Here is a 15916-nt window from a genome sequence, read left to right on the forward strand (position 1 = left end):
AATGTGGCGTGTGTTGTTTGGAATATCGTGAGTCGTAAATAAAAAATGCAGTCAAGGAAATGGTATAAGTTATTATAAGTGTAATTGATGTGTGTTAAAACAATACTCAAACGAAACTCCTACTGTGAACAGCGATAACTTGAGTTAAGAAGTGGTTTTCTTTTGGTATTTTGTCATATGTTGCACGCCTGCCTTGGGGTCTTGATGAGGACAAAAAAATAATCAGTAATTCCGATGCTAAATTGATAATGCAGTAAGTTTTAAATTTTTATGTTACCTCTATCTAGTTAACAACGAATATATCTTAACAATTTATATAGTAGTCAGCATTTTTATGCATTTATAATGAGAAGGTTGCTAATGTTTCTACTCCTAACGTAATCATTGGCGCCTATGGACTTTATTAGCAAACACAAGTTATTAAACAGTTTTCATTAAATGCTTTTGTGTTTTAGTTTATTTGCTTATTGTAGAGGATGATTTTTTTTTTTTGTTACAGAAATAGACTCAACCAGTCTTCCGGCACGTTATTGCGCTTTCTCGTGACAATGCGGTGCCTTAAGTATGGATATATTTTCTAAAGTAGTTATTTTGGACTAAAATTCCTCATAATGGTTGTTAGAGCTGGAAAAGTATAATATCAACATGAGTCACAATCTGGCAGGTATGCCCTCATACAGGCTACCAGGGCCTGGATTAGGTCCACCAGATTTTAAACCTCCAATGGACACACCCACGCCGCCAGCACCAGCACCGAGTAATCCAAAAAAGCGGAGAAAAACCTCAAATGCTAATAATGCCTTAACAACTCCTCAGCCACCACCAACAGCGCAAGACTTATTACCACCACCATTAACAGGCTACGGAGACACAATTGTTGCTTCAAACCCTTTTGATGACTCACCTTCGACAGTGTCACATAATGGTCCAATGATGAGTCAGAATGGACCGATGATGAGTCAAAATGGTCCCATGGGAATGATGGGCCCAATGGGCCATAGTATGGGTGGACCACCAATGAGACACATGAGTCCTTTACCCCACTCAATGAGCCCAATGAACCAGCAAATGCCAACAAGAGGTGGGATAAGTCCAATGGGTAATATGAGTCCAATGGGTCATATGGGTGGTATGTCTCCAATGGGAGGACCTAATATGGGAATGAGTAATCATAGTATGGGTCCAGGTATGGGACCTACATCAAGATCAATGGGGAGTCCAATGAGCCCAATGAATTCCATGCCTATGGGCTCACCTATGTCATCAGGACCAATGGGTAGTCCAATGAATATGGGGTCAATGGCTGGAAGCCACATGAGTAACAGCCCCATGGGCCCACCAATGCATAGTCCACTTGGTGCAGGATCAATGAACGGGCCTATTAATGGTCCAATGGGAGGAGGTGGACCGGGTATGAATGTTCCTCGGATGAATGGACCAATGGGTCCTAGCTGTTCAAATGGATCCATGGGCCCCAGTAATTCAATAATGTCACCAAGTCCAATGCAAAGTGGAGGTATGGGCCCTGGCCACTGTGGTCCTATGAGACATGGAAGTCCCATGGGGTCAGGTATGGGAAGTGGACCTATGGGAGGAAATGGGCCTATGTCATCAATGGGTCCAGGACCACCATACTCTGGCAATCACATGGGCCATGGCCCTCCTATGGGAATGGGAGGAAGTGGTTCAATGGGTATGGGTCCTGGGCCAGGAAATATGGGAAGTTGTGGACCACTTCAAGGTATGAGTGGAATGGCTATGGGAGGGCCAGGAGGACAAGGGGTTGGACCGATGGGTCAAAGCATGGGGATGTTTGGACCTAAACCAATGCCAGTGAGTGCAGGAAAAGTATACCCCCCTGATCAACCAATGGTGTTTAACCCTCAGAATCCAAATGCTCCCCCTATATATCCATGTGGAGTATGTCACAAGGAAGTTCATGATAATGATCAAGCTATATTGTGTGAATCTGGGTGTAATTTTTGGTTTCACAGGTAAGAATCAATTTTATAAATTTACCTATGCAGTGTATTGATGCAATTCCACTGAAATAGTTGTCAATTTTTATTTGTTATGTTTTGTTCATATTGATAATACAACTTTTGCTAATTTTTCTCTTGAAGATGCAGCTTTATAGTACTGTTCCATATAATATCCATCAAATATATCATCCTTCACTATATACAGACTTGCACTACAAGTAATGCTTGAATATTTGTATGTCTTTGAATGAGATGTAAATAATGTCTATGAGTAAAATAAAAATTTCATAAACATGTTATAGACAAGTTTATGGTTTTGAAATCAATATAATGAAGGATAATTGAAATTATGCCTACACTTTCATTATATAATAAAAATTAAAATAAATCTAAAAATTAAGCACTTTTGAACAGAATTTGTTTTTGTGTTCCTTATAAATTCATAAGAATTTTGAATAATTTTACAAATTAATTGATCGAGAAAAGTTGGTTTTACTAAATATATTTTCTTTTTTAATTCTGTAACTATATGGACAGTTATGTTTGTTGTATCAATTATGTTATTAAAATTTAATTTAATTTTCAGAGGATGTACTGGCCTAACAGAGCCAGCATTTCAATTGTTAACGGCCGAAGTGTATGCGGAATGGGTTTGCGACAAGTGCCTACATTCTAAAAACATACCCCTTGTAAAGTTTAAACCATAGTGTTGTACCACTTTACCTCTCCTGCCACATATATGAGCCGGCTTGCTCATCTACACACATCACAAGTATTTATTTCACTTTTTCATATATGGATTAGTAATTTATTGGATTGTTTCGGTTAGAGTCACAATGAAGGATCTCACGGATAGAATTTTAAAATTGTGTTATTGAATGGACCACTTCAAGTACAACTAAATCTTCAAGTCATGCAATTGAAGCAAGATAAATAACAAGCCTGTTTTATTTATTTGTTACAAATATAAATAGCGGATAAATTTCATCTAATAATTTATTGCAAACAATATTGTTTTTTATTACATAACAATATACTATTTCTACTACAGTCATTTAATCAAAATTTAAATAATTATTATTTCCAATTTAAAGAGTGTGATATAGTTTTGAATTAAATAAAAAGCTTTCTTATTAAATTGAGCCTGTACTTGCTTAGGCATAATTGTTAAAGCAATGTAATGTGATTTCTCATTAGAAAATTTATACCACAATAATAATCACATCATACCACACACAGCTGCCATTGAAAAATAAAAAAAATTGCCTTTGTATAATTAAAAAAAAATTGTTTAATGAAAATTGCCAGCTGGGTGTGATATGATGTTAAATTGGATTAAGCAATATAAAGTTGGCCAATTATTTAGCGGCTATTTGAGTGTCGCTTTGTTCTTTGTGCATATTGTAAATATTTTTTTAGTATAAACTTAAGTCTAAACTTCCGCCTTATAATAATTGTGAAATATCAAAATATATTCAATAGAAATTAAGTGGGTCCTTGTCCATAATTTTTAAAAATGATTTTTGCAATAACACCTGCCTTCTCGAATATTTATAATGCGGCTTTTAAAATTTATAAAACTAATCTGCGAGTGTTAAAAAGGGCCTTCTTACTAAATAGCCCAATTACAAAACTATATCCTTTAAATGAAATATTTTATTTTTATCATATAATACCATATAAAAAAAAACTCATGAGGATAGAATAAATATACCAATGCTTGCCTTTCATTCATATTTCAAATGTTTGTAATTCATACAATTTTTTAAGTGTTTAATATAATTTTATATGTGCTACATTATTAATTTAGATTCTTCACAATTTTTTTTTATTCAAAATATTTAGTTACAAATATGGATTAGCTTTTTAAAAGGCTCCTAACAACTGTGGTACTAAAACAATGAATATAAAATATGTGCTTTCATTATATTTATAATTACCTAATTATTTTTTGGTGCCCTAGATTGCATGTAATAAATCGCATTATTTTTACATAAATAACTGTAAATATGATGAATCCATACGCTTTGTTAAATATAAGGGTGTTAAAATGTGTTTGTCAATTTTTTAACTTTTGAAGATTTTTTAACTGTAAGTGTGTATCATAAGAATTGTAAATAGTCCTGTAGTGTTTCGAATAATTTACTGAGATTATATAAAACTGAAGAGTGCTCTGGGAAAATTTGAGCGGTTGTGACTAAGAGTGTAACATACTATTTTTGTTTACTATTCATTAGCCACAATACCCTTTGTCTGGAGTCAGTCAGAAGTGTGACTTGGTTCAAGGTATCAATTTAATCAGAATTTGAAAAATCGTTGACATTTTTTACTGTCCATGGTCATGAAATATGTTTTATAACCCACATTCATTTTGATTATATTTTACTTTGAAGTTATTTAGTGCCCTCTAACATCTTGTGCCATTTTCTGTAATAGATTTTTAATATTCGTTTTAGAGCAGCTTGTATACTAGCTTACATTTGGTTTTCATGGAAATTAGTGTTTGGAATGCTGTCCCTCGGTTGTGATGATTTATGTTATCTGTGACTTAAAGTTAATTTTAAATTTATTGTTTATTTTTTTAATTCTCGTAGTGTTCAACTAAATTTGAGATCCGTTAAGAGATTGCTTTGAGACAGTAACTGTCGTACCATTTTAACCATAAGACAATTTATTAACTTTATTTAAAAAAAAGTGTGTGTACATAGATTCAACTTAAAAACTGTATAGCATCATTTTGTATGTACAATAAAAAAAACGCAGCAAACTAGTGCCTAAGTTATATACACAAGATTTTTGATAACAATGTTTATTTTAATTTTAAAATATTCAATGAGATTGAGAAAAATAACATATTTATTTATTTTATCATAAATACCATGACATGTTTAAGTAATATGAGTTGTTATTTATGTAGATTAACAAACAATTTTTAGCACAATATGTATCCCCAGGTAAACCTACCTGACCACTTAACAACGGAGTGGGCGCGGCTCTTGTCAGGTTTAGTTTTTTTTTTTTTTGTACTCTGGTACACACTTAATTGGTAAACAATATGAAGGTATGGTCACATCTGTCATTATTTTTTTGTCATTTATTATATGTTTAAGAATGTGTATAGTTCTTTTTTGTAAAGACAATACATACATTTTTTATACACCGATAAAATAAATTATATTAGTTGTAATGTGGTTTTTTACATATGCACTTTTATTAAATTTTCTTTATAGAAATATCAACTGAATAAGTCATTTGCTTTTTCGTGATGTTAATTATATTAATGATATGTTACATACAATTAACATCTGATTTGATCATACCTTTATGGTTCAAAATTATTTTGACAATACTTTTTCGAAAAAAAAAAAAAAATAACTAGGTAGTTAAAATAGATTAAAGATTTGGCGGAGTATGATTTTTTTAAATTTTGTATATATATTTAATTAATCGACGAATAATTAACAATTGTACAGTTACTGATAAATTAGAATTTTATTAAGTAGGATATGCGGCCATGAATGTAATGTAATATTAATTGTCGTGTGAGCATCACAATTATTTACGGGAGACTGCTGCTATGTATATTAGTTAAACACGTTGTGTTGCGATGGGCCTTACGACGTGTATAATATGTGTAGATCTTACAACATTTAAAATAAATATCAAAATAGAACACAATATATTATACATTCGTTCAGCCCATCGTATAACAAACAATACTGTTGTGAATGATAGCAAGTTGTATTTCAGAATATTTTATAAAGTCAAATAGAATTACATCAGTGGTCTTAAACTTGTGCATAGTTTATTTTGTATTATGTGAATAATAACAAGCAATAATAAAATTGTTATTGAGGATTTTTTATTTTACGTTAGGAAACCTTAAAAACGTTTTACTTCTTCAACTGAATTAATTGTGCATGAAATAAGGCCTATATTTAAATATAATATACAATTATATTGAAAATTGTAATGCAATTGTTGTTAAAAAACCTATCAAACGCTTTTCTTACGAATCTTATAAGTGCTTTCCATGGGATGACCCGGGTGAGGAGAATTGGAATTGTTGGTACAGTCAAGAGCACATGAAGTGCGAGTTTTACTTCTACGGCGATAGCTACCTCTACCTGCCCTTCCTTGGCGATGCACTTCTCTATCCTGTTCCTAAGAACGTGACATAATCAGAGTCCCTGCCCTCAGTGCGAATCTGAAATCTATAATAAGGCAAATAAGTAAAATAACTAAACTAACACGACTGCTATGATTGAATGAATTTCTAGCCCGAGATGTATTCGAAACCGATATCCACGATTCTAACGATACCCTAGACCTAATCTGTTCAGGCATTTAATTTATTCATTGCTGACCAAGAAAATGGTCAATACGTTACCGCTATGCGGCCATATACTAACAAGCAGTCGTATTGGGCGTCTTCGGCATGAGTTTTTTTATGACAAGTGAATGACAAAAGTTAATTTACAAGATTCATGTAAAACATGCAAACTAACTTAGCGTAACAAACAGCGTAAAGATTTATAGTTAAAGTATTAATACGGGATTAGTAAATCCACTCAGCAAATTAATAAATGAAGCATAACTAATTTATTAATATTAAAAAAAACCGTTATTATTTAGTTATTATTAATAGCCAATATAATAATAATTTCCTCCAGACCGATTTCGGCCACGGCGGCCAATATCAAGAGAGATTAGCCAACTACACAGGAGGTATTATAGTGCACAAGTGTGTGCGCAAACACAGGTGCACACTCTATTCCCTAACTCTCATAATCCGATGGGACGGCAGTCCGACACGACTGGAAAGAGTTCAGGCGTTGGACCAACGGCTTTACGTGCTTTCCGAGGTACGGGAGTGAACAAACATCCAGACTTCGGGCTGCTACTGAGAATTTTCTGACAGAAAAACTGGGAATTGAACCCAGGACCTCCGGGTCTGCGGCCTTACATCAAGCCACTTTTTTTTCACGCAGTGGATACCTGAATGGAACCTAGCTCCCATGGGGGGGGACTGGGTTATGTGGGATTATTAACCACTAAAACCACTGCGATGGCCGTCCTCGGCACGGATCGGAGAAGCTGCGAGATCGTGTTGATATAACGCACCCGCGGCCTCGCCTGTGCTTTGCTCCGCTCGTGGCTCGGGGGAACATCAAGCCAATAGACCAACGAGGCAGACAATAGCCAAAAAGGCCTCAACAAATTTAAGTTAGTTGGCCGTTTTGGCTCAAGCGAAATTATAATAAAATAAAACATTTACTAAATTGCCGTTTATTATTGTTATTTGGCCTAGATAAATAAGGTTTAAAGTTCAGACGTCGATGGATGATGTGGATGGAGCAATAAGTGAATTTAAATACCGTGGACGCCTATAACCGTAACCGTAACCGTAACAGCCTGTGAATGTCCCACTGCTGGCCTCCTCTCCTCTTTTTGAGGAGAAGGTTTGGAGCTTATTCCACCACGCTGCTCCAATGCGGGTTGGTAGAATTCACATGTGGCAGAATTTCAGTGAAATTAGACACATGCAGGTTTCCTCACGATGTTTTCCTTCACCGTAAAGCACGAGATGAATTATAATCACAAATTAAGCACATGAAAATTCAGTGGTGCTTGCCCGGGTTTGAACCCACGATCATCGGGGTCAAATTGATAGTATGTATCACTAGTCTGTGATACATACTATCAATTTTACTAGTAGTTAGTACACTAAACTATCACTATTAGTTACCTTGTGTAAAAAAACACTAGCTCACACAGCTGTAAAAATCATTTTATTAACATGGGTCGAGATCTACCGTCTCTGGTTTTTGATACAGAGTAGGTAGGTACTCATGATATAAAACGCTCATTAATAGTTAATTTGACTAATTAGACGGAAGTTATAAAAGGTGTTCCCAGGAGGTGTTTTCATGTTCAATGATAGGACGGGCGTTTTTTTTTTTTTTCGCTGGAAAAACGCATTTACGCGTTTCCCCCACATGAGGTGGGGGGTATGTGGGGCTCGCCGGCACTGAAGGCGCCGAAATACCCACTAAAAAACCAGCGGTACCCTCTCCGTCTTGTCGAAGGGGCGTCACGGGATCGCTTGCGCATCCTACCGTGACGCACCGACGGTTGGCCCGCTCAAGCGGCCTCCATTCTTAGGGGGTTCTCGGGGTACTGAGTACCCCCCTAACCCCAGCGGCGCTTACGGTGGGGGAAGAAGGTAAGCATAGCGTCAAATGATAGGCCTGCAATTATATGAATATATTAAAAATTAATAAAATTTAAAAATACTCCGCACAAAAACAGGAAAACGTGCAATAAGATATATTTTTTTGCATTTTATTTCTATTTTCATACGGTGGTAACGACAGGAATTGAAAATCCCTGTCCGATCCATGACATTTTAAATAGTGGTATTATCCTTGGCAGAATATTTAAGAATAAATATAACTAAGCATAAAAAACCAACACATACAAAAACTAAAAAAAAATTAACAATAAGTTTTATTTTGAAATTTTATTATATGATGAATAATTTCATTCGCGAAGAAAAAAATATTTTAACTCACGACACAATTGAGCCCACTTTGTGGATATCAAGTATTATACCCGGCGATAAATATTGCACATCGACATTTGAAGAGACAGTCGGCTAATTTCGGCTTCGTAGAGTCGATTCGTTCTTCTTCTCTTCTTCGTTCGATCTGTCGCACACTGTGATTAGTTCAGAATATGTAATTTTTTCAGTCGTTGTTTAAGTGTGATAGAGTGGGCGCGTTCAGTTGTTATATATATATATATATATATATAATATTAACAACAAAATAATATATATATATATATATATTAACAACTCTATAATGTTGTGAAAACCCCCAACTTAAAATAATTTAAAGTTGTACGATGGCCTCTTTAGGAAAAAGAGGTAAACCTTTACTAGGTCAAACACGCGAAATTATCTACACTGGCCTCCAAAAAAATCGACCCACCTACATTTTTTGTAAAAAAGCTATCGTATGGTTTTAAACTACCACATATTTATATTTTTAAGATTGATAATGAAAAAATGCAATTGTAGGATTGTACAAAAATAGAAATAGTGCGCAAAAAATAGGTTTTTAGGTAAATATGTGACAAAACACGAAAACACAAAATTTTACGCAATTTTATTTTTTTGTGTACAAAACGATTATGCCGTTTGTTTTCAAATTTGGGTGCCTAAATCTTACTTTAATAGGGAGTGTTTCCTCCTCTTGACCTAATTACTGCCTGCATACGCCTATTAAGTGACCTGATTAGCTTTTTAATGTCTTCCTGTGGGGTCCGTTGCCATTCTTCAGTTAGGGCAGCTTCCAGTTGATTCAGGGTTTCTGGAATTGGATTTCGTGCTCGAACCGTACGTTTTAGCTGGTCCCAGAGGTGCTCTATCGGGTTTAAGTCCGGACTATTGGCTGGCCACTGCATAACTGGAATTTCGACTTCCCTGAGATAGTCTTTAACAATTCTAGCGACGTGAGGTCGTGCGTTGTCGTTCATAAGTTGGAAATTATCCCCAATATATCCAGCGTAAGGCATCATGAGGCAGACATGAGGCTCCAATAATGTCCGTTATGTAAGTTTCAGCATTAACAGCACGATTACGGAAAAAAACCAGCTCTGTGCGACCCGTCAAAGAAATACCTCCCCAAAACATTGTAGAGCCTCCACCAAATCGGACTGTTTCTCGAATGCAACACTGAGAGTAGCGTTCTCCTGGCCTTCGCATGACGTTACGTCGTCCATCAGAGCCTACTAGAGACATTCGGCTTTCATCACTGAACAATACTGTCTCCCATTGGTCCAGTGTCCAATCGACGTGCTGCCTAGCAAATTGTAGTCTTGCTTGTCGATGGGATGCTGTGAGTTTTGGTCCTGTTGCTGGCTTGTGAGGGGTTAAGTTTTGCTCTCGAAGTCTTCTTCTTACAGTATTTTCACTCACAGACACTCCACGACTTTCTCGGAGTCTACCTTGAACGTCAACAGCAGAAAGATGTCGGTTTCTTAAAGACGTCAAACCAATAAAACGGTCATCGGTCGGGTTCGTGACACGCCCCCTGCCAGATTCTGGTCTCCGGCGATACTCCCCAGTCTCCAAGTAGCGTTTGTACACTCTTCGCACCGCTGAAAGACTTAATTTTAGTGTTCTAGCCACATTTCGCTGACTTAACCCCTCATGAATAAGAGCTACGACTTGAGCAGCTTCTGCTTCAGTAGTATCCATTTTTTATGTTTAAACTTATTAAAATTATTGTTGCAACAAAGTTTCATACACTTAATCAAAAATAAACATCGAACCGAGATGACTCCGCGTTAAAAACTGGAAATAAACTAACCATGCACTTTGTGCACAAAGTAACGTTTTCTTATCAATACTTTAAAAATATTCCAAATATCCTCAATAACACTTACAACTCCTCCAAATCAATATCAAGTGGGTAATAAAATGTTAAATGTATGTCCCATAAGTAAAACAATCCACCTAGGCCGTCGCATAGTTAAGATAACAACTTTGTAAGTAAAAAAATACGGGTGGGTCGATTTTTTTGGCGGCCAGTGTACAATGTTTATAAATATTTTGTAAGCGAAGCCAACAGATTTAAAAAAAATGAGAATGATAATGTCAGTAATTATTTTAAGAAGGTTCAAGAGCGAGTTGCAAATGCCACTGGAATTTCAAGAAGAACTTTGAACAATATATTAAACGAAGTCAGTACTGAAACACCTTCCACTGCAGTTATATTCAGCTCTCCGAAAAAAGGGAGACCAAAAAAGCAATTTCGTTTAGATATGGACGGTTTTGATTATGATGTTGTTCGAAGGATGGTGTACGATTTTCATTTACGATTTAATGAATTACCGACAGTAAAATCATTAAAAGCTAAATTATCTGAGGCTATTAATTACAATGGGTCTGAAAAGACATTGCGAAGAATACTTCATGAGATGGGATTTCAGTTCACTAAAATGGAAAATAATCGAAAAGTTCTTATGGAAAAGCACGATGTGAGTCTCAGACGAATCGAATACCTCTACAAAATACGCAAATTTCGCGAAACAGGAAAAAATATATTCTTTATGGATGAGTCTTACATACATACTCATATATCTCACACTAAAGGAAAAACTTGGAGTGATGATAAGAAAAAAGGAGTAAAAGGCCAGCGTTTGATAAGTGTTCACGCGGGGAACGAAAAAGGCTTTGTGCCCGGCTTTTTAATGTATAAATCCACGGATACTACAGGCGATTATCACAATGAAATGAATAACAATAAGTATGAAAAATGGTTGGTTAATCAATTAATTCCAAATATACCCAGTAATTCTGTTCTAGGTATCGACAACGCACCATATCACAACAAATTCTTTGAAAGACCTCCCAGTTCAAACACAATTAAACAGGAAATGATCAACTGGTTATACAGACATGAAATTTCAGTTGACCCAAAATTGACGAAACCCCAGATTTATGATATTATATGTCAGGACAAGGAGAGGTATACAAAGTTTTCCGTGGACAAGGTACTTGCCGAACATGGACACATTGTGTTGCGATTGCCAACATATCATCCAGATTTTAAACCAATTAAAAATATATGGCCTCAACTGAAAGGCTATATAGCCGCTAGAAACGTGGATATGAATTTAACGACAATAAAAAAAATATTGACTGAAAAAATAAACATGATCGGGGCTGAAGAATGGAAAAAGGTTTGCGATCATGCGATCAAATGTGAGAATGAATATCAAAGAATTCAACACGATTTAGACAATTACACTGATAGACTTGTTATAAATACGGCTGATAGTGACAATGAGATTGACCTCATGGAGAGCACAGATAGTGAAAGGGAAGGAATTGAGAATTTAGGTGATTAAAAGTTTTTATTAGAAGGTGTTTGCTATGTATGTAAAATTAAATGGAAACAAGTACAGAATGACGATGTAAACAATGCTATATCTGATGTACTATATATTGTTTTTGTGTGAATAATCTTATTGGATGGGTGTTTCTTTTCCGAACCGGTGATAGTTTCTAATTTGACTATCAATGAGAAAGTGTAATGCTTCAATTTAATTTTAATTCAATATTAAAATATTTCGATTTTTGATTTTACGACAGCATTTATAAAAAAAGTGGTATATTTTATTCAATTAAACAAACTCATAATTGTATTCAGCTCTTATAGATACCGGATTGTTGGTGTTTCGTGCGATAGAGATAATGCTCTACAAAGCCGAAATTAGCCGATTGTCTCTTTCCAAAGGTCGATGTGCAATACTTATCGCCGGGTACTATAGGTATAATTGGCTCTATTATTATGTTTCAAATGCTGTTAAGATAGAACCTTAGAAAGTGCAAAGAGAATCGATTACGTAGAATCAGAAAAACAATGGAATGAATTGAATAAGTTCAATAGTATTTTTTTTAGTTCCACATAGGTCTAGACGATTAATCTACAGCGTTACATTCGGAGCTGGTGATAATACTATTTATTTAGTTGCATGCTTTTATTTATCTTCTCTTGATACTAGGTGTGGGTATACTCTTGTTACAAAATTTTACACCACTCCAATTTTACATCACAAGTTTTTTTATTAAATAGATTTTAATTTGATCGCTCAGCAGACGTTTTTGAAGACATTATAAAACAAAGTCCCCCGCTGCGTCTGTCGGCATGATGCGATAAGTTTTTAGAGTTATCCTTTTTGAATCCGGAAACGGACTTAGGTGATTCATGAAGGTGTATAATTAATTAAGGTTTTGTTTTAGTTGATTCTTGAAGATGTCGGAAAAATTATGATCGGAGCTTTACTGGCGTGGCCAGCTGCGAATACAAATCATATTATATGATATGCATAACGTTTATATTGACCTCCATGCTCGAATAAATAAGGAAATGAGATGATTTAGGTATTTAGAAATAGAATGCATAGGCTATATATATATTTTTTATTGACAGTAATTACTTATGTCATTATGGCATACAATCCTATGTCTATCAGAATAAGCCCTTTTACTTTACATCAGTAACTATTCCACTATCAAGAGCAAAATAAGAAATACATTAAATATGAGTGTATAAAAATATAATAAATCATAACTTAATTAAATAAAATTATCATTTAATAAATCTGCAACCTTACTTTCCGCCTTGATATGAATTTATATTAATACTTTGTACTTTCTAATAAAATTTGATTGTTACTTTAAGAGATTAGTTTAAAATAATATCACAATTATTTTGCAATTATCCAACAACTGTCATACTTTAAAGAAAGTCTCAAATTAAATTGAATAATTAGACAAAATCTAAGCATCATATTTGTACATATATAACGTTTATTACATTTTAATGGGGACTCGTCATTGTAAATATTACATATTCTAATATGATATTTATAGAAATAATAAATCACTTTCATGTATAAATCCTTAAGTGTGTGCATGACATCAATAATAATGGAATATTAATAAGTACTACCTACATATTACCTATATTTTAATATATATTTGAACTTAACGTAAAACAAATTCTTGCATCCATATATGGTCAATTCATATTAAATAAAATAATTAAGACCAGCAATTATACATTTTTTTAAGAAACTAGATTCATCGGTATATTCTTATAATCAAATAAAGTATGTACAAAATCAGATCTAAAGTTTTTTTACTGAATGAAAAAACAATGGCCTGGCATAAGACTTTGTATCTTGTGCAGTAGAGACATTAAATTAAATTTATCATAAAAACATGGTAACAAACAGCATGCACAGTACTTTGACAGTATATTCACATAAAATTGTTAACCAATTTTGCACCGCTTATATCTTATCACCGTAAAATCTGTAGATAAACTAATTATAAAAAAAGTTAAGTTAGCAAATATTAAATTGCTATTTTGTTATTCAGAATATTATCCATAATCTGTACCGTAAGAAGTAAGACCCTTGTATTGTATAGCAAATGAAACAGCAGCATCAAGAAAATCATAATGATTTGTCATTATGTCATTATCATTTGAGTTGACATTTTCATCTCCATCATAATCATTATTGCTGCTATTTAGATTATCAGAATCATTATAATATGGATAAGAAGAACTGGATGTTTCAGGATAAAATGACAAAGGTAAATTACTATTGACATTCTCTTTTACATCCTTTGTGAAGTTCCATGACATGTCTAATCCACTGGTAGATGTTTCTTCAACATTAATTTGCTTATCATTATTAATTTTAGTCTCTGAATTGGTATCATCATCTGATAGGAGAGGGCTTCCAGGTGGTGATAAAAACAAATCTTTGCTTGAATTTTCTGATAAATCATTTTCATTACTACTACTTGAACTTGAATTATTTTGTAAGCCATGTGCCGATATTGCCATTAGTATAGCCTCATTTTCAATACTATTATCACCCGGTAAATTGTTGATAAATTCTGCAGCATCAAGAGCAAGAACTCTGTTATTGTCCATGTCAGCGGGCAGTGGGGCTATCATCCAGTTATCTAGGACACGGTTTATTGTATTGTCAACAAAGCACTTTGCCATCTGAAATAAATCACTTTGATATAAAAAGGTAAAATAAGTGTAAAATTATGGTTTAATGAACTTATATTTTTAGAACATATAATAAGAATAATAAATAGGAATTCACGTTTCTGTTTATAGATTTTACATGTTATGTTTAACAAAAAACAAAATTAATTAAAATAAACATTAACATTATCCTTTAATCATGTTAGTAGTTTATTTTAATATTCAACTTTACCTGTCTGGCCTGCCATCGTGCAATGCACTGATCCTCAATGTCTTTATTGGAATAAACCATAGATTTAGGAATGGACGTACGATCACCAGTACTGCTACTACTTTCACTGATGTCACGGCTGCTATTTTCAAAAGTACTGATATATCTCGGGTATGGCAGTTTCTCTGTTGATATGTTGGAACTCGGTAATAATGATGCATTGGTATCAGTGATAGAATCTAAGGAATTGAAATCTTGTTTTAATAGATAATCACCAAGTATTTCAAGATTTTGTTCAGTATTTCCAACCAATTTCGCCTTGCATTCGTGTTCCGATGAAGAGCCGGCTCTATCAGTTTCATTTATGGTACTAGATTTTCCCTCGGAAATCTCATTTCTCAAATGATATTTTCCTTTAACTTCCCAAGCAAAGCGTGCTTTTTTAAGTGGGCGGTGTGGTTCTGTAGCAGCGTCGCCATTTTCTTGTCGCTTACACGACGACTCTCCAGCATTTCCAGGAAGATTCATTATATTATGATTATCGAAACTGTCATTAGTAAACAAACACTGACATAATTAATTACTAACATATGATTGACTGACAAGTCGTTAATTAGGCAGCTTATAGGTATTTTTCATGTTAACAATCACAATTAATTCACAGTAAGTAAAAATCAGTATAGTTTACAGTTGAAGCTATTTAGTAAGCGTTTATTTTGCAAATAAAATATAGAAAGTGTTTAATCGAACGACATTCATTGTGTGAATTTGTATAAAGTTGCACAATTCTTTTGGGTTGTTATATAGTCTGTGTCAAATCGAGATTGACATTTTCACTAAGGACATTTTCTCATGGGAGTCTTAGTATTTTCAATTGTATTAAGCGAAAAAATCATTGTTTTGCCCAAATCATTATGAAAATAAAATGCTGATTTAATTTAATTTGTAGTACTTATATAAATAATAAAAAAAGTAAATAAATAGTGCTAAATATGGTTTGCGTACTATAATGGTAATAACTATAATTACTACTATCTGGGTAGGTTTTAGTTGTGCGAAACTTATATTGAGTTTAATTTAGAGGATTTTAACTTTATAACATGTCCATAGTCACCAATCACCACGATGCCTTTTCC

At 34.1% G+C, this 15916-nt stretch overlaps 3 protein-coding genes across 3 annotated transcripts; 2 read left to right on the forward strand and 1 right to left on the reverse strand.

Annotated features, from left to right (window-relative positions):
- Positions 1-2: 2 nt before the first annotated feature.
- Positions 3-5840, forward strand: LOC126773147 (protein pygopus). Its single transcript, XM_050493784.1, has 3 exons — positions 3-253; positions 500-1994; positions 2569-5840. The coding sequence occupies exons 2-3, from the start codon at positions 646-648 to the stop codon at positions 2687-2689; spliced, it is 1470 nt and encodes a 489-aa protein (XP_050349741.1). The 5' UTR covers positions 3-253; positions 500-645; the 3' UTR covers positions 2690-5840.
- A 4974-nt stretch (positions 5841-10814) lies between these two features.
- Positions 10815-11903, forward strand: LOC126773506 (uncharacterized). Its single transcript, XM_050494456.1, has one exon. It carries the CDS (start codon positions 10815-10817, stop codon positions 11901-11903), a length of 1089 nt encoding a protein of 362 aa, XP_050350413.1.
- A 1056-nt stretch (positions 11904-12959) lies between these two features.
- Positions 12960-15576, reverse strand: LOC126773148 (dr1-associated corepressor homolog). Its single transcript, XM_050493785.1, has 2 exons — positions 14802-15576; positions 12960-14581 (listed from the first exon to the last, which is right to left on the reverse strand). Exons 1-2 carry the CDS (start codon positions 15306-15308, stop codon positions 13946-13948), a joined length of 1143 nt encoding a protein of 380 aa, XP_050349742.1. The 5' UTR covers positions 15309-15576; the 3' UTR covers positions 12960-13945.
- Positions 15577-15916: the final 340 nt, after the last annotated feature.

This window comes from Nymphalis io, chromosome 14 (assembly GCF_905147045.1).
Source record: "Nymphalis io chromosome 14, ilAglIoxx1.1, whole genome shotgun sequence".
Classification (NCBI taxonomy): domain Eukaryota; kingdom Metazoa; phylum Arthropoda; class Insecta; order Lepidoptera; family Nymphalidae; genus Nymphalis; species Nymphalis io.

Bases quoted from the DNA above. Each gene is read 5' to 3' on its own strand.
- LOC126773147 (XM_050493784.1), top strand. From the start codon at position 646: ATGAGTCACAATCTGGCAGGTATGCCCTCATACAGGCTACCAGGGCCT. The intron at 1,995-2,568 runs GTAAGAATCAAT...TTTAATTTTCAG, and splicing joins TGTAATTTTTGGTTTCACAG to AGGATGTACTGGCCTAACAG.
- LOC126773506 (XM_050494456.1), top strand. From the start codon at position 10,815: ATGGACGGTTTTGATTATGATGTTGTTCGAAGGATGGTGTACGATTTT.
- LOC126773148 (XM_050493785.1), bottom strand. From the start codon at position 15,308: ATGAATCTTCCTGGAAATGCTGGAGAGTCGTCGTGTAAGCGACAAGAA. The intron at 14,582-14,801 runs GTAAAGTTGAAT...GATTTATTTCAG, and splicing joins CACGATGGCAGGCCAGACAG to ATGGCAAAGTGCTTTGTTGA.